This window comes from Aquila chrysaetos, chromosome Z, assembly GCF_900496995.4.
Source record: "Aquila chrysaetos chrysaetos chromosome Z, bAquChr1.4, whole genome shotgun sequence".
NCBI lineage: Eukaryota > Metazoa > Chordata > Aves > Accipitriformes > Accipitridae > Aquila > Aquila chrysaetos.
Window position 1 is genome coordinate 19,936,261 of NC_044030.1, and position 22,299 is coordinate 19,958,559.

The 22,299-nt window shown below is 38.0% G+C and overlaps 1 protein-coding gene across 2 annotated transcripts in view; it reads left to right on the top strand.

Moving 5' to 3' along the window:
* SRFBP1 (serum response factor binding protein 1) overlaps window positions 1-22,299 on the top strand; it is a 77,433-nt gene that overhangs the window by 42,795 nt on the left and 12,339 nt on the right. For both annotated transcript variants that reach the window (XM_030003856.2, XM_041120702.1), the window contains one exon: window positions 10,444-10,515. In XM_030003856.2, the coding sequence (XP_029859716.1) occupies window positions 10,444-10,515 (72 nt within the window). The remainder of the gene's footprint in view (window positions 1-10,443; window positions 10,516-22,299) is intronic.

Below are 22,299 nucleotides of genomic sequence, written 5' to 3' on the forward strand. Positions count from 1 at the left end.
AGTAATAGTTAATTCCCAAAGCAAATGCCATATATTCATCTAAAGTGAGATGGTTGTACAGCTTTCGATTTTTTTGAAAGTTCTATTCTGATAATTTCCTCTAGTGACTTCGTTGGTTTTGTTAATTTAAAATGAGAATTAAGTTTTCTGATTTTTTCTTAATCTGTTCTGTAGTATTCCTGCCCAAGTTGTTATTAATCCAACAAGGCTGAAAATTAATGATTTCAAGGAAGATTATTTTTTATTTTGAGAAGTCATATATTAAGATAAAAGGCAAGTTAAAACAACATTAAATTCTATAAAGCTTTTGAAAATGTAAGGCAATCGATGAAACATGCAAAGTCATTAAAAAATACATGACATTTTCTTTAGTGTATGCTTCAGGAAAATTAGCAACTGTAGAACCCTTTTTATGCTTTCCTTCCTCTTTGTAATACAGAATCTAGATATTTGATAAGTGAAAAATGCTGTAATTACTGTAGGACATAATAATAATCTTAAACCCTAATGATACAGGGGAATGTATTTAAATTATAATTCACCTAATTTGTCTGCAATTAGAGAGAAAATGTCTTCATTTCTACTGGATAAAACCTCTGTTTTCAGTATGTGATGATATAGAATCAAGTCATCCAGTCAGGTTGCCGGGAAAAGCATTGTTGGCTAGACTGGTGGAACAAAAAAAGATCTATGGAATTCTTCTTTGTTGTGGTTTTGCTTTCCTGTAGTTGTCTGTTCTTTATGACACAGGTATTTACAGTAAAACTTGACTTCTATGGAAAGTTAAATCTGTATATCTAGACTTTGAAGTTTTATCAGACTTACTACATTAGCTGTAAGCTTAGCAAAAGCTTAACTTCTTGAAGTATTTATTAAAAGAAGATGGCATTCCTGAAAATATGCAAACTTATGAAATAGTATTTATTCAAACAATATTACTAAATATTTGTAAGACTGGTAGTATGAAAACAGTTTAATAGCAAGAAGTTCCCACAACATGGAGAGCATTGCTAACTGGAAGGACGTTCCTACCCCCATTGTAATGTGAAATGTCATTTTCAGTTAGTAAAAAAAATACATTAGTAATACGCTTATTTATTTGTCTTGTTTATATTAATTTTGAGTGCACATATGCCTCAACACACAGTCTTTACTTTGTCAGTATATTACATTATATGAGATGAAGAGGTTTGGGAATCCATCTTCCCAAACACATTCACCCTACAGTGTTTAATTATTGTCTTTTATGGTCTCTGTTAGCACCCAGTAGAGTTATAAGTTTTACATGTTTGCACCGCTTAGATTTTGTGTCCATCTGTAATTTAAAAAGCAAGGGTTTATGCTGTTGAGGTGCCAGGGAGTCACCAGAGAAACCATGATAGTAGCTCCCAAATAGACTCCCTCACTTTCTCTATCTGAAAAGTGCAGGCAGTGGTGTAAATATGCACAAACATTGAAAATCCTGAGTGTCACCTTGCCAGGAAGAACAGTGAGTCAACCTGAGCAAGGCAGAGAGATCTTTAACCTTAGTGTAAGTAGATTAAGCATATCTTGTCTTTCACTTCTTTACCTAAGCATTTTATAAATGTTCTGTCTGTTTCAAGTATTACAATTAAATGCTTTTAATTGCATTTTATTTAAATCTAGCATGAACTGAGTGTAGCTTGAGAGGCATAGCAAGGCCCTTCTCTGTGTAGTATGGGAGGATTCTGTAAACATGGGGAGATGAAGTGCTGAAGTTTCCCAGCACATCCTCTGCCTTGAGCCCCAAGTGTGATACTACACCCAAGAATGAATCCCCATTTCACCTGCATGGGCCAGCGGGTGAGCTGACACTTCCAGGATTGGTGAGTGCAGGTTTTTTCCAAATGACTGTTTAAAAAAAAAAAAAAAAAAAGTTATGAAAGCTTTTACATGGAAATACCTAGATACTTACTTGACTCATGAAGGGCAATAATATTCTGAGCAAGTGACCTGGCAGTCTGTGTAACTTCTTAATTTTCTGGGCATCAGTCAAATTCAGACCTGTGACAGGGATGGCCCTAACATCCTAGACTCCCTGTCAATCAATCTACCTCTAAGGAGACTGGTTTTGGCCCCCACTGGATTCTCACCGGTGGATTGAAAACCTCAGTCCTCCTCAGCAGTAATTTGAAACTCTTGGTAACTGTGGCATAATGCTTTCACATCGACGGATGTGAAGTGTTATGTAAAGTGTCTGTTTGCAGTCTGCTGCAGCAGGAGGTAATGGCAGGTCTTTTTGGAATTGAAATGCTGAAATGCTGGTTTGAATTCCTGATGAAAAAAATCTGGTTTTTACTTGCCACACTTTCAGATTGTGCTGTATTTTAAGTAGAAATACATAGGTGCGAAGACCAGAGATTTCTAGGGGCTGCCAGCAACAGAATTTTTAGTATCAGTGTAGTGCTACTATATCCATTTAAATTAATGTATCAGCTTATATTTTTGTTAATTAGGAATGAAACATTTTAATGATTATCCAATCTATTTCTTAGCACCAAGTACAATAAATGGTGCGGTTGCATCATTTGGGCATTCTCATGTTGTCATTCAGCCAGAGAAGATTAAGTGTGGGTTTGGGATTACTTGTCACAGTCAACAAAGAAGGAAATGATTAAAACAAAAGTTTGAGTCTTTAGGTGTCAAAAGTTTTCAGAAGGTACAGTCACAAACAAATAGCAAATACAGTGTTCTGAGTTTACCTAACATCAGGTTACCATTAGGGAAATTTGAGACAAATCAGTAGACCTCTCTGGAAGGATTTTATGTAATTTAAAGGTGATGGACAAAGATGAGAGTGACCTGGATTGCCTAGATTCCATTGAGGAAAAAAGTAAAGCCAAATGGAAGATTAAATTTCCAGGAGTAAGGAAGGCTACAGGCTTTTTGTCCAGAATGAGAGTTCTCTTCTTCTGTATGATATTACCAAGACAGATACTGCATCCCATTTTATTCCTATTTTTAATGTTGTAGTTTAAAAAATGAGAGCAAATGCAGAAAAAACTTATGGAGCTTATATATGGACAAATTTTCATTCTGTGGTAGGTGAAGTTCAGGACATTTAATTGCTCAGAAGGGGGCTTGAGAGGTGACTTGGTAATAGTTTGTAAGTACTGGCAGGAAGGCAGCCAGCTACTCAAAAGTGGTTAGTTTTGTCTGTTGGTAAAATTACATAGTGATTTTATAATAAAGCAGATATCTCAGTGTAGCACCGATCTGTTTAATGAACTTACTAATAAGCTTAAGCCACACTTAACTAGACAATATCAGATTTTTACTTACCTGTTTAAATTGTCTGTCCTACTGTTCTGTTTATTAATTTTATCCAAATTCCCCTCCTGGCAATACTATTCATTGTGGTTTCACATCTGGTAAAATGGGGGCTTGGGGGTATATGGCTTGGGGGGTGTATTTATTTTATTTTTTTACCTAGAGAGTGCCATTTAGTTTGTTATGGTAGTCCGCTAGTGAGACTTACATCTGTAGAAATTCCTGTGTATATATATATATTTAGCTCACAGTTAACTGACAAAGGATTTGTATTTGTAAACAGTCAGGGGAAACAAGTGTGACTTTCTTCATAATCACTTTGGTATAACCAATTAGAGTACTGCATTTCTTGAAAACAGGCCTTCACAGCTGAGACAAACTTGTACTCTTACCATGGATTTAGTTTCTTTTTGAAAAGCATGTAAACTTTCAGGTGAACCATGGCTGATTTATTTCACTACTTTGAAAATCTCCTGCTTGTAAGTGCATGATCCCATTTTTGTGTGCTTTCACAATGATAGTATTTACACTAAGAGTCAAAGACTACTTTTGCTCTGAATGATTGAAATACCGAACTTTTACAGACTTAGAGGAACAAATTGGTTATGACAGGAAGCTATGCAGTGATTAAATTATAGAAGAAAGAAGCTGAAGACCTGTTCTGAAATGACGTGTTTTGGTTTGGGTTTTTTTTTTTTTCCTATCCCTTTCTCCTCACTAAGGAATGTATAAAAATGACAGAAAACAGCAAAATGAGACTGAATGCTGTGGACAAATAAATGAAACTTTGCAAGAAAGTAGTCTCAAACACCTGTCCAAGGGTAAAAATTATGATAAGGTTTTAAGATATATAAGTGCAGTAATGGGTAATAAACTACAGTCAAGATTTCACCAGAACCATTTTATTTTTGGTATGGGTGTTCTGTTATCTACTCATATATGCCCTGATTATATTACTACTTTTTTTTTTTTGTAGAAATTCTTCCATTTTAAGACAAAAATCATCTTATAAAGATTGTGTGTAAGGAGTGATTTCATAAGGAAAGGCTTAACACTCTTACAGCTAAGGAAATGTGAAAAAATGATTAGGAAAATGAATGAATTGCATGATAAAGGTAAAACAAAAATACTAGCCAAAACAAAATTGAAATTGGGTGTTTTTTAATAGTGTGAGGATTCCTAAATTTCTTCCACAAGCCACTACTGGCAAACTTTTTTTTTTTCTGAGTCATCTAGAACTGCCTTAGACAGCATAGCTGGGAATGCATTTTATGTGAATAATCTTGCATTTCTGAGATGTCTCAAAGCCTCATCCGACAGGGTTTTTTTGTGTCTTTCCTGTCTTCCAAAGGCTGTTCAATAAATTACTTTTCCATACCTGGTAAGTTAGAAACTGTATCTTCCTCAGTATCACTTGGATAGTGTCGTCTGAGCAACCACAATCACTATTGGCACAAAATCGTATTTTCAGATTCCATTTATGCTTGACATACTTATGTTCAATATAGTCTTGCCTTTCTGTGTGAGACAGTTATGGTTTTGTAGAATAAGTTCATCATTTTAAAAAAATGAAAAAAACAATCTGTGCTGTTCTAAGTTTCTGTAAGTAGTGGGGTGAGCTCGCTGCCTCTGGTACCGGGACTCGCTTCAGAGCTGCATGGCTGCCCCACAGCTACCCCTGCTGCATGCTGCCATGTCCCTTCCTGTGCCTCAGCACTCCCTTTTGCCAGTCCAGGCTAGTCTTTGCCCATCCATAGTTACTTTTTCCCCAAAATTTGGTATGTCAGTGTGACTTCGTAGGCAGTCTTGGCTTCATGTACTATTACCAGTTCGGTTACTTCAGTACTGTCAAGCCTTGCAAGATGTCCACCTGAAAAGGTGCCCTGTAGTCCACCTTTCCGTAAAGCTTGTCTGTTTTTCACGTAACTCACCCTTAATGATCTGTAAAATCCAGCCACTCTGTCAGTTTCTCGCATTATCTGCCACGTCCAGCAGTTTTCTTATGTCACGTCCAGTAGTTTTTCACATCCTGTTTATTCAGCTTAATCTCAGGCCAAGGCCTAGTCATCTGCCTGCAGCCGTGATGTGGTCCAACTGGCTGATGGGTTGGTTCGCCCGACATCCCCCTGCCACCTGCCGGAGCATGGAACAGCTGCTCATGCAGTGAATGCCTGGAGGAGCTTCAGTCTCCACATTGTGAAAATTGTCGAAAAATTGTGAAAATCCCAGCCCTTGAGGGGCAGGTTGCTGATCATGCTCTGTCACCTTCGCCACCTCCTTCCAGTCTTATCTTTGTTGCTCCTGTGGCAGTTCTTGGCTCAGCTCAGGCACCAGGACAAAGAGAGCTACACTCTTGTGCTTTGTGTTATGTACATGAGCCTGCAGAGAATCTTCCCTTGCTCAGGTCCCTGTTTCTTAAAGGGTTTCATGACAGAAGTTGAGATAGGTATGCAGTCTGTAATTAAAAGACAACAATCTGTTTCCCTTGTTGCTTACTACCCGTTATCCATCAGCGTGCCAGTGTTTGCCAGCTAGACCATTGGTGCCATTGGTGCTGGCAGTGGATCTGAAAGTCAGTAGCTCTTGTTGTAATTGTAGTCTCTTTCCCACAAGGGAAAACATGGTCAGTATGCAGGGCAGAAGGATCTGTTGATCCCAACAGTTGTTTCTCAACATCCCTTAAGAGACAGTCAGTACTTCAACACCCTATTTTTAAGGCTTTTTTTTAAGGTATTTGGGAGTTGTTTAAAATGTTTGTCAGAGATAATTTTCAAGGAGAGGAGAGTGTGTGTATTGGTTGGTAGGGGGGCTTTGTCTGTATTTGCCTAATCTGGGATTATTGTGGGCTGGATACTTCATAAAGTAGCATACTTCTCTGGTTCCCTCTTAATTTTTGTATTCCCTCTTCACTTGGAACATAACACCTCATTAATCTTGGAAATTTAATCGCACAGGATGTTTTGATACCAGGTATTAACATGATTTCAGAAAGCAGCTATAAGGTCATGAGAGCATTCTTCGTTATGAGCCTCCAGTAGTGGACCTTTGCAATGCTAAGGGGTTAACAAGCAAAGGGGGAAGGGGTGAACAAAAACACAGAGAGGAACAGAGCTGGTGGACAAGGGATAACAGAGACAGTGACAAAGACAAAAAGTCTCCAGTCACTAAGTAACGGGCCATTAAGAAACAACTGGTATTGCTCTGGGGAAGGCCAGCCTGGACTTTGTAACTGATGAGAAGGACGAACAGGACGGGCATGAGGATTTGGGGATATGGGAGGACCTGTGGACTACACGAAACTTACTAAACAATTAATAGGTGGGAGCGGGTATCAGAGGGGCCAGTCCCAACCAGTACCTTATCTGACCAAGCCCTGTGTCTGATCACCACAGACTGTCAACTTTTTATAAATCTTTTCTTAAATCTCTGTGTAATCTCACTCTTTATCCTGTGTGTGTGACTGCTGGAAGGACTAGGTGCCATCTACTGGGAGGACCAGCATGAGTGGATGGTCATGGACTCCAGTCGGCCAGCAGCTGGAGTCAGACCAGGGGTGTAGGTGCCCTGAGCCTGTGGTAACAGCAGCAGGAGCAGGTGAGGGTCTCAGCTGCAGCCACAGGGGCAGGAGCAGCACCTGTCCCAACTGGGAGGCCAGGACAGTGTGTGTCCTGGACGCGGCTACAGCTGAGACTGGGGCGAGTGAAGCAAGTGAGGCTTTCAGAGCAGCATCTGGACTGGGACCACAGGTGTCTGCTGCTGACAGGGGCAGGTGAAGTGTCTGTATTTTCACGTGGCTTGACTTCATGTGGTTTGACCCCACATGTGTGTCTCTTTGGCATGTGTAATGCACTAGCAAACTTCAAGTCGGACTAGCAGTGAGTGGGAGCGCTGGGTCCGGGCAGGAGTATCAGGTGGGTAGAGGACCTATGTTGGTGGTGTTCAGGAGGGACCTGTGAGCATGGGGTGCCTATATAACAAGAGTACCTGTAAGACAAGAGTGTGAGTGCATGCATCTGCCTGCTAGTAACTTGCTGCCAGCCAGCAAGTAGGAGGCCCATGAGATGGATAAAAGGGCTCTGGACCCAGGCAGAGGGGTATTAGATGGACAGAGGGATATGCTGTGCTGATATTTGAGGGATCCATGAGTGTGCATGTGCTCATGAATCTAGAGGGGGTGGGAGGGGGCATAGTCTAAATAGTGAGCTTGAATCCTGACCAGATGAAAAGGAGGAAGAAGTCTTGGCTGGCTATACTTAAGTTCATGCGAGTCCTGAGGGTGTTAACATGTGGGTGCTGCCAAAGGCAGTGCCTTGTCTATGGCAGCTAGCTGCATAGCTGAGCTTCACTACTGGTTGAACCTGCCAATGAGAAAGCAACTGCCACATCTATGGACCTGAGACAGAGACCTCCAAGGCTCTGGATGCACCAGACTGGGCTCCAGCAGCAGAGCAGGAAGAATCCCTGGACTGGTCTCAGAGATGCTGGAGATGGCAGCCACCTATAACGTCCCTTAACATAATTGGTAAAAGATGTTGTAATAGATATTCAATACAAAGGTTCTCTTTGTGAGTAAGGAGTACTTGAGATACATGCATCTCAAAGCTCAGAAAACCCTGCTGGGAAAAATATCACTATATTCTTTTTCTGTTTTCTTGTCTGCTGCTGACCATTAGTAGACACAATAGAAATGTCTATTTATTCCAGTAGCTTGACTTGTGTGGCTGATTTTACAAAACCAGGGCACTGCTGAAGACTATGTAAGTCACAAATGCTTGTTCTGCCTTAGATTTAAGAGAAGTGCCAGAGATGCTTTATAAATTTGGGGGGTTTAAGCCTTAACAGGAGGTTCCTAGCCTCATTCTGTATACTAAACATTTCAGTGAAGCTCTATCCATGACTTCACATTCCAAACTGTAATGCTTTCTCCATTATTGTGCATGATTCTGCAATGTTAAGGAAATTCTGCAATATTGTCATATAAAAATTAAACCTTTGACATTGTAGTGTAGGGATTGCTAAAATTTACCTGCCTCCTCTCTGAACCAGGTTGCTGCATTTAAATTCTAAAGAGACAGGAAATAGGCAGTTTTATTTGGGATGAAGATCATATACATTATCTTTTTTTTAATAAAGCAACAGATGGATTTAATGAATAGTATTGGGTTCCAGAGCTTCATTCATAGCTCCCAACTAACTATGTGACAATAAGCATGTCGCTTAACCACCGTGTCCTACTTTCACCATCTGTGAAATGCTTTGGAAGGTCGTGGAAAACTGAATCATAGGTCTTTTCCATCTGTAGATTCTATTAGGTCATCCAACTGTCCATCTGCCAGTAGAGATTGTTTCCTACATCCACCAGTGTTTTTCCAGTCTGGATTCTGTCCTCCAAGTGATTGCACTTCCACCAATACCTTTGGGAGATGATTTTGCAGACTTCTAGACCTCGTTGTCAAGAAGCTCTTCTGACAGTCACAAAAAGAGATTTTTTTGTTGTTGTTAATTTAATTTCGTTCTGTTACTTTATTCCCGTTATTATATGCTTACTTATAGTCTTAAGACATATGCAATTTACACAACACCTTAAAGATCTAGGTAAGATGCAGACTCTCTATAAGGTATCTAATATATAGAGGGAAGGACAACATAAGGTTTTGCAACACAAGGTATGACCCTTTTTAAGAAAGTAAGCTACTTGGTTCTTCCTGAAATTACATCTAAGGAAGTGTGCAGACTGCTCCAGATTCAGGACAGAAACAGGGTAGAATATGGAAACTTAGCAATGGAGCAGGATGTTAAATGAAAGTGTTGGAATACTTATCAAGGATTATTAAGTAGGGGAAAAGAGAGAAAGGAACAAGTATAATTTAGCTGTTGAACATCAAAAAGCCATTTTTTTCCTAGACATTTGTAAATTATCATAGTTCCCATAATTTGATTTGCATTTGAGTCTTTGCTAACACATTAATTATTCTGAGCCAATAGTTACAGTAGTTGCTTTTAAGCATTTTCAGTTAGTGTCTTTCTTGTCCAGGTCTGAGCATAATGTTAACTGCAGGTGCAGCCTAAGCACCTGGACATGTTTCATTTTCTCAAACTGTCATACTTTGCATGGGCACTTCCAGTTTAGGTTTTCTTCTTTATTGACCACAGGTGTTGCAAAATTACTGTATTTTATATTTAAGTCATCTACTTTCCTGGAGTTTTAGAAATTCAGTGAACAGATAATTCAGCAAAAAGATAATTTTCTTCAGGTATCGAAGCCACCAGCATTGTGATATAGGCTAGATCTAGATGAACGCTATCAGAATAACTAGGTTTCTCTGTACAAAGTTTTTATTTTTCAGAACTATGAATGTGTGGAAGTTATTTGGGCTCTGCATAACAGTAGTTAAACTGCTTTTAAAATGGCCATCTGGCAAACAACTGGTATGTAACATGATTTATTTGACGCAGTGCCCTAGGAGGCAAAAGCCAATATTCAGCGCATTCAATTGATAAGGTTAATAGGGCATTTTGTAATACAACATACATAAAGTATGTATTTTAAAAATAACAAGAAAACTATCGGGGGGCATGTTTCATAAAATATGCAACTTTTAACAAAATCCACTTGTCCAGGGTTTTCATTCCTCTATTTCAGCTGCCAATGGAAATGCTTAAGTCCAGGAATGAAAACTGCATGTGTATTCAGTCTCTTCAGAAAAGAGAACTGTTTTTTTCCTTCTCAACTTTATTTTCATTGTCTCAAACTTATATATTCACATATGTTGATAAGTTCTGATGTAACTTCAGAGGCTAAGGTAAGTGGGTCATTTCAAACCTTCAAAAGTTTATTTGTAGCACAACAATATAGGCAGTTTAAACATTTCTGTAAATAAAATCACCCTTCTGCATATTTCACTGTTGAAAGTCTCTATTGCCCTCAGTTGTAGTAGATACAGTCAGATTAGGTGTAAGTAATGTTTTGGAAGTCAGTAAATGTAGTATTTACATACACACAAAAAAAATCTCTATATAACAAACTAATTTTTTTTCCTTTGAGATCAGTGAGAAATGCCATGAAGTTAGAATGTTTATGAGGAAGGTAAACCTTAGAAAGATTTTATAAAGTCTGATCATAAGAAGAATAAATATATCTTTTGTCCACAGGAAATAAAGCCAGATGAAGTTACCAGACTTGCTCTTAGGACAGAAGTTAATTTTGAAAGTGTCTGCAGAAAGGTAAGGCTTGTTGTTTTTTGTTTTCTTTCCCCTGCTTGCATGAGTGTGAAAGCGCTCCTTAGGAAAAGGTGCATATGTGGGTGGGAGTATGTCCATTTGCACAGTGTGTTCTCTATGTTATATTGCATCTTCATTGTAGACCTTACTTCCTTTTCTGAGGAAACTTATCCACTCAGACATACCTACAAAAAATTGTGTAGTTGTTTAGTACAAGTGGCTTGTCACCTAGGTTGATGGGCTACTCTCTAGTAACTGGAATAGAATACCAGGAAGCATAGTACTGGGTTTTGAGTATTTATAAATAGATTTGTTTTGTTTATATAGTACATATACATGGTTTAGTTAGCATAAATAATCTAAGCTTTCAATAACAGTTGGGAAAAGGCTCTAAATACTTTTAGATTCAGGGAGAAGTTTCCACATGAACAAAATGTGACAAAACATGAGGCTGAAATAAAGGTGGAATTTTAACAATGCTGTGACCCATTAATATCAGTGCAATATTTCTCCTGAAGCCCACTGATGGTACATTATTAAATATTAACTAACTAGTGATGTCTGTAAGAGATGAAATGAAGACATACAAGTGGGAAGATGCTTGTTGAAATGAGCAGTTGAGGTTGAGAGCAGACAGGCTCTCAGTCTAAAAGAAGAGTGAAGAAGAGCAGAAATAAGTACTGTTTTAAGGGATGTGCTGCAGAAGTGATGCCAGAAAGCAATTCTGAATCACAAAACATCAGTACATGAAATTGTATATTTTCCTCCACATTATCCTAAATTCCTATGGGTGGCCCACTGAGGGATTCTGAAATCTGGAATGTTTATAGTCCACAGGCTAAGTTTTAATGTAGAATTGGATCATTTCCTCCTATAAAGGCATCATTAGTTTGTAATTAGCTTGCTGTTGCAAAGCACAGTCATGTGTGATACAGTTCAACTCTTAGCATAGTGTGCAGCAGGATTTCCATGCTTCATGTGAGCAAAATCAAGTTAATAGGAAAATATGGGAATTTGGTATTTCTGGAGCAGTGTTTGGGTGGAAGCATCTTACAGCTTTTCCTTCTCTTAATGATAGAAGAGAGTAAGGAAAAGGTCACAGATATACTGACATGGAGCTAAAAAGCAGCATTCTTCTTTTAAATTTATTTGACCAAGATTTTCCAGTCTGAAGGTGAGCTAGTCAGAAACTGTTTACTATAATGTTAGAAATGGTGCAGAAGTGAAGATTCTGGATGTGTGAGGACACATGGAGAGGGATTTCATGCTTGAAGAGGGATGCTAAATGCAAGTAAGACATTTTGTCACTTCCTGTAGGAGATTCTTCTGCCAAGAATTTGAATGCATCAGGCTTATGCTGGTTGCATAAAGTATGAGAGCCCCAAAATGAAATAATTGATGCTATTGTTTTAAAGGAGTTTACAGGTTTACAGTTGGAATTTTATTTTCTCAGAGGACAATTTTATTGCTAAGAATAGAGAAGGAATATTATTAATCTTACTAGTTTATTTTGTCCCAATATTTTTGATGTATTCATAGTTATGTCTGACTGTATGCTTTCCATATTTACTTAAAATAGGCTTTCATTTAGCTGTAATCCTTGAAAATAGAGCACATGTTCATGGAATTGTTTTGGGTTTTCTGTTACTTTCTGCTGCTTGTCCTGTTTTTCAGTGGTATAAAAGTCTGTTAATCTTACACCTTGTAGTGAATGGGTCTCATGTTTCAAATAAAGTTTATGGATGGGTGCTGATGCTTTTTTAAACCCATAGAGGGTTTTTAACCTCACTGCAGTAGAAGAACATGTACAATTAATTATTACAGTGCTGTTGGCAAGTGGTGGCTAAGCCATCATAACTTTATTTGTTGCTACTGGTTGGCCATAGCATATCCCCAACTAAAGAAGACATACCTTCCGTCCTTTAACAAAAGTTAATTTTCCAATATATTATTTCTTCTTTTCGCACAGTTAGTTATTAAACATACAATTAAAAATTTTTTTTAATCATTGATTTTTCTATCCCTAGCAATATTCTGTAGGTCACATGAAATGCAGACCACACTGTTTACCTTTTCATTAACTTGAGTTTCGAAATATTTGAAGGAAAACATCCTGTGGCTGTTTTCATTTTCAGAATAGGTTTGTTTTCATTGATAAAAGGCAGTCTGCTTTTAATTCACTATGGAATGCTGAATATTAGTTTTGCGTAGTGGACATGTAGTCAAGATATTTGTTTAATTCCTTCTGCCCACTGAGATTTTATGTTCCATTACTATATTCTCCCATATATTTTTCAGAATAAGGTAAGCATACTTTTCAATTTAAAAAGAGTTTGCATAGGTTTCAAATACAATGAAATTGTGCTAAGTGTTTAGCAAGTGGCACTCTAACTTGAGTTCTTATGATTTAGCTGTTGATATTACTAGCAATATTGCTAGTAGGCAAATCAGATTTATTATAGTTGCAGAGTGAGTTGGCAAGAGTCACCAGCCACATGACACAAGACTTATTCCTTTTCTAATTTATAAAAATGCTATAGGGCTTACCACATTACTGTAAGACAAGAAGCAGTAGGTGAACAGTTCTTTGTGCACCTCTGCTGAAATATTTTTAATCCATTTTAATATTACTGCACCTGGAACCATTGCTATCAACAAGTGATAAATTCTGTTGTAAAAACTGTAAAGAATGTTGCCATGCAACTTAAACTAGCCTTTATCTTGTTGGTGCTTAGTTACAGCCATTGAAAAATGGAACCTGTCTTTTCTAGGTTTTGACTAAGTTTTTGTGCACTTTCTATACACAGTTGTGTACTGTCTGCAACAAATACATTTGCCAGTCATTAATAAAATTAAAAAACATGTGGCAGATCTGTTATCTAATGTTTCTTTTAAACTGGTATTTCCAGCTGTGATTGCATTTTGAAGTGTTCTTTACAGCATATGTACCTGAATTGTTATGGGAGGTTTGGTTCATTAGCATTGTGCTCCAGCGCACCGAAGTTAAAAATCGGAAACCTAATCCTAAAAATGCTATTCATTACAAGCAGGAAGCTGACTTGGGAACTGACAAAGGTCTGAACTGTTGTCTTCAACTTATTACTAACCTAGGTTTAAGGTAACTTAGGTTAAGATAGGCAGTATAGGTAGGTTAACATGTATCAGTATTTTTCCAGTATTAGAGAAATTATATGTATTATCTGTGCTGTTTCTCCAGAAAAGGAGGCATCGGTCCACCTGTGAACACCTTCGTCATAACCACAGTTGGTTTTGTTGCCTTTGCACTAGTTTTAACAGATATTGACTAAGTTATTGTAGCATCTCAGTTAGTTTTTCTTCCAGTAAGTCTTTGGTATATAGGACATGAGAAAAAAAAACACCTGGGTTTTAAACACTGAGAATGACAGAATTCTGCTCCAGCATAATGGAACTCGGTACTACAAGCAACAACCTGGAGTGTCATCTTGCCTTAAGTCAAAATACTTCTCATTTTTTCTAAATAATAAAGTCTATGTGCTTCAAAATTCAGCAACTTTCACATTTTTAGTGGGGGGGACATGCAACTGAAACTGCGAAGAACTATTGTATTTTTCTTTGAGTGAAGACTAGCGTACCAGTATACATTATTGTCAGAGCTTGAATTGAGCACATGCTTCTGACTTGCAGAAATACCAACAAATATTCACAGATAAATACATCCTCTATTTTTTGCTTCCAGATATAATCTTCACATAATCTTAGTAGCATAGTTTTCCTTTTTTTGCACTGAGCTCTAATCTGTGGTCCTTGAGAAAAGCACCACTTTTTCCTACTAAGTCCTGTATTTTCACCTGTTACTCCAGTCCTGTGGTGTTTGAATCATGCAGATGCTTGTCTGCAAAGAGGATTCTGCATAGCAAATTTTGAGTATATTGTGATCTTCAAAGTTTGTTGGGGCCATGCCACATCCCTCTGAGTCTCACAATTACTGAAAAGCTTGCCACAATTTCTAAGTGTGTTGAGAAATTTCTTCTAGACCAGAAATGTAAGCCATCACTAGCTCTTAGTAGCTTTTTTTTTTTGGCTAATGTAAGGCCTGGTGAGCTTATTTTGGATTGCTTCATGTTCAGGAACCAGCTTTGTCTTGTTTGGAATTTAATAGGAATTCAAAGGCTTTAGAAACAGGATCTCAGGCAGCTCACGCACGGCCATAGAGAGACGAGCCAGGATTTGACTGAGCAGCCTGGTGCAGAGTATGATTTTGATCATTGAAAGTTAAAGCTGCCTGATGAGGACAGCTGTACTTGTCATCTATTCAAAATCATGTTATTAGTGCTGTCTAGCTTCAGGTCCAGGTATTCTTAATGGATGCCCAAAGGCTGTTATGCCACAGTTAAAGTTCTGGGGGTTATTTCAGGTGTGACTGAATTTAGTATCTATGGCTCTTTACCTATATGGCTCAAATGAATTTGGGATTGGGGAACCAGCTAAAATACTAACAGTAATAAGAAGAGGTTTTCTGTGATTTAGAGAGTTCTACTGCTTTACATGTGAGAAGACGTTGTTTCACTTCCCAAACTCCTCCTTGAATTCACTGGATTTCTGGTGCAGGACTAAGGAAGTCCTTAGGCAAGAAGGACATGAGAAAGAGGTAGAAAGGTATTTCTGCCCAGGACAGACAGGAACAGTTACAGGACTGATTATGTATTAATTACTGTCGTGGTTTCAGCCCAGCCGGTAACAAAGGACCACGCAGCCGCTCGCTCACTCCTCCCGCCCCCCTCCGGTGGGATAGGGGGGAGACGGAGGAGAGAAAAGAAAAAAACTGGAACCTCGAGGTTTGAGATAAGGGCAGTTTACTGGGACAACAAAAAAAAGAGAAGTTACAACAATAACAACGGTACTAATGAAAGAGTATACAGAAAAGAGTGATGCACAGTGCAACTGCTCACCACCCGGGACCCGACGCTCCGCCACTTCCCCCACCGAAAGTCGAGAGAGAGCAGGAGAGCCCTCCCCCCGGCCCACTCCCCATTTATATACTGGGCATGATGTCACATGGTATGGAATAGCTCCTTGGCTAGTTCAGGTCAGCTGCCCCGGCTATGCCCCCCCACCTCCCAGGTTCCTGTAAAAATTAACTCTATCCCAGCTGAACCCAGGACAATTACCTTTATTTCTTTTAGAAGAGTGTTTAAATCATGTATCAAAATACCATTTCTTTATAAACTGTGTAGCCGATGGCCTGAGATTAGTCTGTTTATTAGTCCACAACATTAGTGTCCATCACTAACGAAAAAAGAGCAAGGACAAGGGTAGTCACAGTGTTTGTATTGTTTTATGTTCTTCTTTGTAGATTTACACTGAAAACATGTTTCACACCAACTATCTGAGAAAGGCAATTTATGAAAGGCTGCTAACTTTGAAGCATTAATTAATAGTAAGTAATTATTTGGAGCATCAGGTTCCCTAGAGTATATCACTAGATTGTAATCTCTGGTTACAAGACACACGTACAAGACATGGTTACACAATCAATAAATGCATAACACCTATTCTAACAAATACACTTACTTATTAAGGAAATTTTAAACTTGATACTGCTAGTACTTTTTAACTGTGTGTCAGGGAAAGAAAGGAAGATGTAATTTCTGAATCGAGTAGAACTTGATTAAACACAACTGCATCCGAGGAGGAAGAGTCCTACCTGTATTTTCTAACTGAAAAATATAAAGGTTTCTATTTTTAGCTGTCAATCCTAAATGTATACTTGTGATCTTTGCCTTAATTTACTTTAAAAATACACTTTATAGAGGAAAAGATAAAAACAAAACCTCCATATTCTCTGTGGATTTAATCTGAGGAAATGCACAAAATCATAAAAGGGGCCTGATGCAAAGTCTCTTGCAGTTTAATTGAAGACTTTCCATTAACTTCAAAGGTTTTGGATCAAGCACAGAATAGTTGCCGTCTTTCTTTTGGGCTTTGGGAGATTTTTCCACAACCACCTCCCTTCTCCCACCCGCCCACCCCCTCGAGCCTCCCTAAAGAATTCTACTCACTACAAAAACATTCTGATTAGGATAGATGTTATTATGGATAAAAAACTTCTGTTTCTGTTGTTAGTGCCTTTAATAGAAGCATAACTAGATAATTACTTATGTGCATTTTTGACATTCTTTGCTTATGAAAATATTTTGTTTGCAATCCATAAACCATAGGGAGAGGACTACTGTATGAATCAGTCTTTTGTGTAATACTGATGTGATAGTCCATCAGCTTTGTATAATATGCTTATCATTAGTTCTTTGCACTTTGTTTTGTGGTTTGATTTTGGCAATGTGGGGGCGAATGGCTGGTGTTTTTGAGGGACACGTGAAAAACTTCATTCTCTTTTTTTATCTAAACTCTGGTTGTTACGCTCTTCTTAAATTAGAAATTGTGTATAGACAGTCAGAATGTAATTATAAGAAGAATATGTGATAATTTAATAGCTTAATGATCACCTACCTGGACTGCGTTTCTCCATCTCATTCCCTCCCTCCCCGCTTCTTTCTAAGTATCAATTATTGGAAACAGTGTTACCAACTTTACTTACTTTTGCTTTTTATTGCCTTGTACATACAAAGATGTTTTCATTCTTCAAGACCGGGTTTATGCTCAGAATAGTAAAATAATAATACTCCATTTATTTTCCTGCATGTTAAAATGTTATGTTATGTTCCTTTCTTATTTAAGTATGGAAATAAAGCTATTCATTTGCATATCAGATACCAGATGTACTTTTCTCTATGTAATAGCTGCATCTGTCAACCTCTTATGTCTTTGGAAATGTGTTGCATTGATTTAATAGCACAATTTCCTGTAACACCGGCTAAAATAATTGGCTTGATACTGGGATCGGTGTTGCAGAGTTGAATACTTTTTGTCTTGAGTATTTTGACTCTGTTTGAATGGAAGTTACACTGCATGTATGAAGCCACTGTTTCCTGAGAATTTTCCATGTCAAACACCAGATGTTAACGTTAAACAGGAATGTCTGTGGTCTTCCTAAGACTGCTGATGAAGTGAAGAATTTTGCATTCAGTGATGAATATCACATTCAGGCGTAAATACTTTCTCTGTGTGTCTGATTTGTTTTTTGTTTTCTTTCCCTGAAGGTTCCTCATCTTCCAAATTTGATCACTTGAACTGTGAGCTGTTTAGCATGTCTTTTATATATACTCTATAATTTAGAGCCTAGAATCTATTGCCATGGCTGCAACTGAAGTTTTATGTCAGTGTAAAACTAAGTCTGTCAATTTTTGATAAATCTTTCTCCACTCTTCTCCCACCTGCTTCTCCACCTGATTGTCCATCTGTCTGCTAGCCCAGCCAGTATCAACTCCTTCCCAGGCTTCCAATGGGAGAGTTCAGGCTCCTGTCTATGCTGTGTTCTGTCTGTTGCCCTCCCACCTTTGGTTAGCCTTTCCTTCCCGCCCCTGTGCTTTTTCCCTTACTTTCTCTGGGCCAATTTGTAGATCTCTTCTGCATTAGTCCCTTTGTATTCAAACTAGGATGCCACCGCACATGTGCCTCAGCAGGGTCACCGTTTGAGAGCAAGGAGATAGACTTGACCAAAGTTACCATCATTTTCAACAGCAGTGATCTCAGACTAATTACAGCCTGGATTTTGTCCATTCTAGAAAGAATCTTTTTAAAGTTTGCTATTGAAATAAACTGCTAGTAACTTTGGCAGTTTTTCCCAGAGATACTATGTTTATGCTTGACACAGAAAGGATGTCTCCTGTCAAATTTTAAATTACTAATCCAGGGATCTTACTACCACTCATTTGCATTCCTTTGAAGCTGTATTACTTGATTTTTGTTGCCTGGCTGAACTGATTGTTCAAGATTATTTAAGTGTATTCCTGTCTTTGGACAAGGCTCAATCTCAAAAGTGATGGGATTGCTTTTGATTTGAATATGCTCATTTAACTTATTTGGGGTGTCAGACCAGAATGTGGGCAGGCATATTGTTGTCAGTAAAGCTCAGAGGGAGTCAATTCACATTTTTGTAAGCAATATTTGCCTTGGATCTTCTAGGTAATTCAGGTACAATAAACACACTTGCAAGAGCATAAATGGACAAACAGGTGGGTGCAGAAGAGCAGTGTTTTTAAGGTCAGATGTGCCTGTGGTAGTGATGTGATGCATGGTGCTTCACAAGCACATGGCTGTATTTTTTCAGCCCCAGAAAGATTTATATCACAGCATTTACAAAAGACAAGCAACTCTCAACTTTCATTCCTATTTTAAATGAGCATTTAAGTGATGTGTATAAATATCTTACTGGAAATGAGCTGTCATGGGAACGATAGAGTAAAATGTTAGATGTAATCTTGTTTTTATGCTTTCCTTGAAGAAAATGCAGAAAAAAATGTAGCGTAGGAAGAGGTTCTCAAGGTGTGGTGGTTGCTATGGCGTTTTTTTAATAAAGGAAGGCCAAGTTACTGGTGTCCAGGATCTCCTTGGTATCCTTCTCCAAAATATTGTTCAGACTTGCATACAATGCCCAAGAGGCAGGCAGAGGTCCAGAATCTCAGTGCATGGATGAGAGTATGGTATAGAAAGGAGAGATTTATGTGTTTGGGGAACCTTTGGGGCAAGTTGAAGCTGAACAGGAAAGATGAGCTGCATCATAATCAAAATTGTGCCAGGCTGCTGGCACTGAAAATTGTAACGGTCATTAAGTATTCCTTTAATATCTGGTTTGCAATTACATGACTGACAGGGAGCATGTGGCTGCTTTTCAGGATGTCTCTTAAAGGGCAAGGAGGGAACAGCTTGATCCAATAAATATGGAACAGCTTGATTCAATAAATATGGAAGGTAAATCAAACTGCCTACAGTGCCAGTTGATTAGCACCTCCAATACTAAGCTGTAGAGAAAGGGTGGAAATTATGAATGCTTCCATACCAATCCTTGAACTGAAAAAGTTACTGTGGAGAAACTAGAATACCTGACACATAACGACATCACAGATCTAATAGATATCCTCCTTCCGCCAGGTCTTCAAGATAATTAATGAAAGGTACCATCTTTACAGGGATAAGGGGGTAGGATGTATGTGCATGTCGGTGCTGTGTTGTGAAGCACTGTATTTAAATCTAATAGCACAAATGTATTGCAGGAAAAGAGAAACACTGAGAAGCCTTTTGAATGGAAGTTCCAACTGTCATAAAAGTTTGGTACTAGTACTGTGCTACAGCCTGCAGTCAGAATGATGATGGTGAACAGAAAATGTTAAATGAGATTAGAGAAGCTACAAATTTAGGACAGATATTAATAGTAAGAGTTTTCAGTTACCCTTAATTCATTTGGGTACTAAAGAGAGCTTCTTTGAATTGCATGCTTTATGTATCCATAGGGAAAGCAGTCAGTTTATAAAGCTGATCCACATGAAGGGGCAGGGAGAAGGATATGCTCAACCAAATGAGAAAGCAAAATGTTTTCCCTGTCTTGCCATCTGTCTATCTGCTAATCCTCTAAGTATTGGTACTCATTGAGCAATTTCAACCAAGGTTACTGGAGGTGGTTTTAAAAGCATTAACTTCCAACAGATTATTTTTGTATGAGAAACCAAGATCATTGTACCACTGAAGGAAAAGCGGACGTAGTTCATTACCTCTTGGTCTTGTTTTGAGAAGCACCATAGACTTGGCACAGAAGATAAGCACAAGGAGAGAGAACGTAAGGTAGAACATACATGATTTGGAATCTTTCATTATTTTGGTTGCTTAGAGAACTTAAAGTGTTAAGATGTCTTTATTGTTATATAAACAGTTGTAATCACTTATGTTAAAGACTGACAGCTACTCACACATTACTAACTGGAAAAGCTGTTTCTGTATATATACTTTGTAGTGTGACTCAGAATTGCATTACAAAATCAGAAGAAAATAAATTACATTCCTGATATTTCTAAAAATGAAAAACAGCTGCTGCTGTCTTTTGCTTTTTATTTTTATAAATAAAACTCTATAAGTTTTTCATTATATATCATATAATAAAGTACAAAACCATTCCTACTTCTTCCCCCCTTTCCTATCCAGATCAGTTTTAAAGTGCTGCAACTCAGAATTAAGAAATTTATATTTATAAAAATAAAAACTAGGAAAAAAAGTTAAGGAATTAGGAGGGCTCTTTCAGGTCAGTATGAAGCCCATCAGTCTACTAACACTGGAAAATTAGATGAAAAGTGCTGGAGGCACTATTGCTTGAACTTTTTAAAACTTGAAGGAGAAAAAATAGATGTCCTTGAATTATTGGAATTCTGTTTAAAGAAAAATCTTATCTTTTGGGCTGTCAATGAATGTAGCTGCTAAGACCGGCTACATTAAAAAGTTACAGCTTGGTAAAATGACAGCATAAGTTTATGGCAAATTGCCCCTCTATGGCAATATTACTAGGCAAGGGAAAGTATGGGAATTGTGAGGTAACTGGTCACTTAGTGAAAGTATAATAGCATTAAATTTGAAGGGTGATGGTCTAGTTTTTCTTGGGTTTGGAATACAAATAACTACATGACGATTGAAGTGGTTGAATGATTACACATTAGGAAAATTCTGCATGCCAGAGTTCAGTAATAATAATGTAATGGCCGAGAAGATGCCCGAGAGCCTTTAAGCATAAAGGTGACTGTTCTGTGTGCCATATGGTGAAATACCTGCTATAAAATGTGAACATCCAGCATTTCCATTTATTTTACATCCATCATCTGCTGATATGCTCAAGTAATATCAGGGCTTCCATATATATCTGACATGTGTTTATCATTAGAGTAAGTTTTGAATGCATATACTCCCTCAATAGACTTAATGATGGAAAATCTACATTTTGGTGCCAAAGAACTGGTATGTTTATCTCAGATGTTTTAATAGTTTTTCAGTGAACAGAATTTGTATTTCCATTGTCTTTTTCAGAAAGTGGCTGAAAAACATATAGATTAAAAGAAATCTGTTTTCAATTGTGCACAAAAATTGCAATGTGGTATGCCAAGAAATTCTGTCTTGTTTTGAATAGCATATTATAACATGGCCTACCCCTGGTTAGTGTGTGCAGTGTTCATGAAGTCTTTAAGTCATCTGGGCCTCCAAATCCCTAGGTCCCATATTTAGTTCCTTCAGCAGTGCTCTGAACATAAATACATCTCTCCCGAGAGTTTTGCCTGAAGACATTGACCTGACAGTACTTCAGTTATGTATAGGTGTGTTCCCTGGTGGTAATGCTTGTGAATTAGAAGGTCTGAGCAGGACAAGGTTTGTTGGTAGGGATAAATCTTTTATCTTTACGTTATAAATTATCTGAAATACACCTGAATTAAATTGGAGCTTGTTTTTCAAATGTTAGCTAGTTTTGAAGCACTTTGCATCTGTTTTAAATTTGAAAATGTGAACTATGTCTGCTTTCTCTGTTGTAAACTGTCTTTCATATGTGCCTAAACATATGGTGCTGTATCAGGCTGCATCTGACAAGTAATAATTTGAGATTTGAGCATCTGTTTTACAGTGAAATATTGTAAGGATATCTCAAGATTACATCCCTGAAAGCTTGGTACAGGGTTTTATCACCAAATTGACTTCATAAGGAGGCTGGTGGATATCTCAGTTCTGAAACTTCTCAGGTTCGTTCAAGACAGAATACTGTGAACTTCTTGGTCCATTAGATAGTTTTAATAATGTGGAGCTTATCCTTGTATCTTGCCAATTTATTTGCTGTCATCTGCTTCCACTCAGTCTTTGGACATGCCCGTGATGCACAACTGG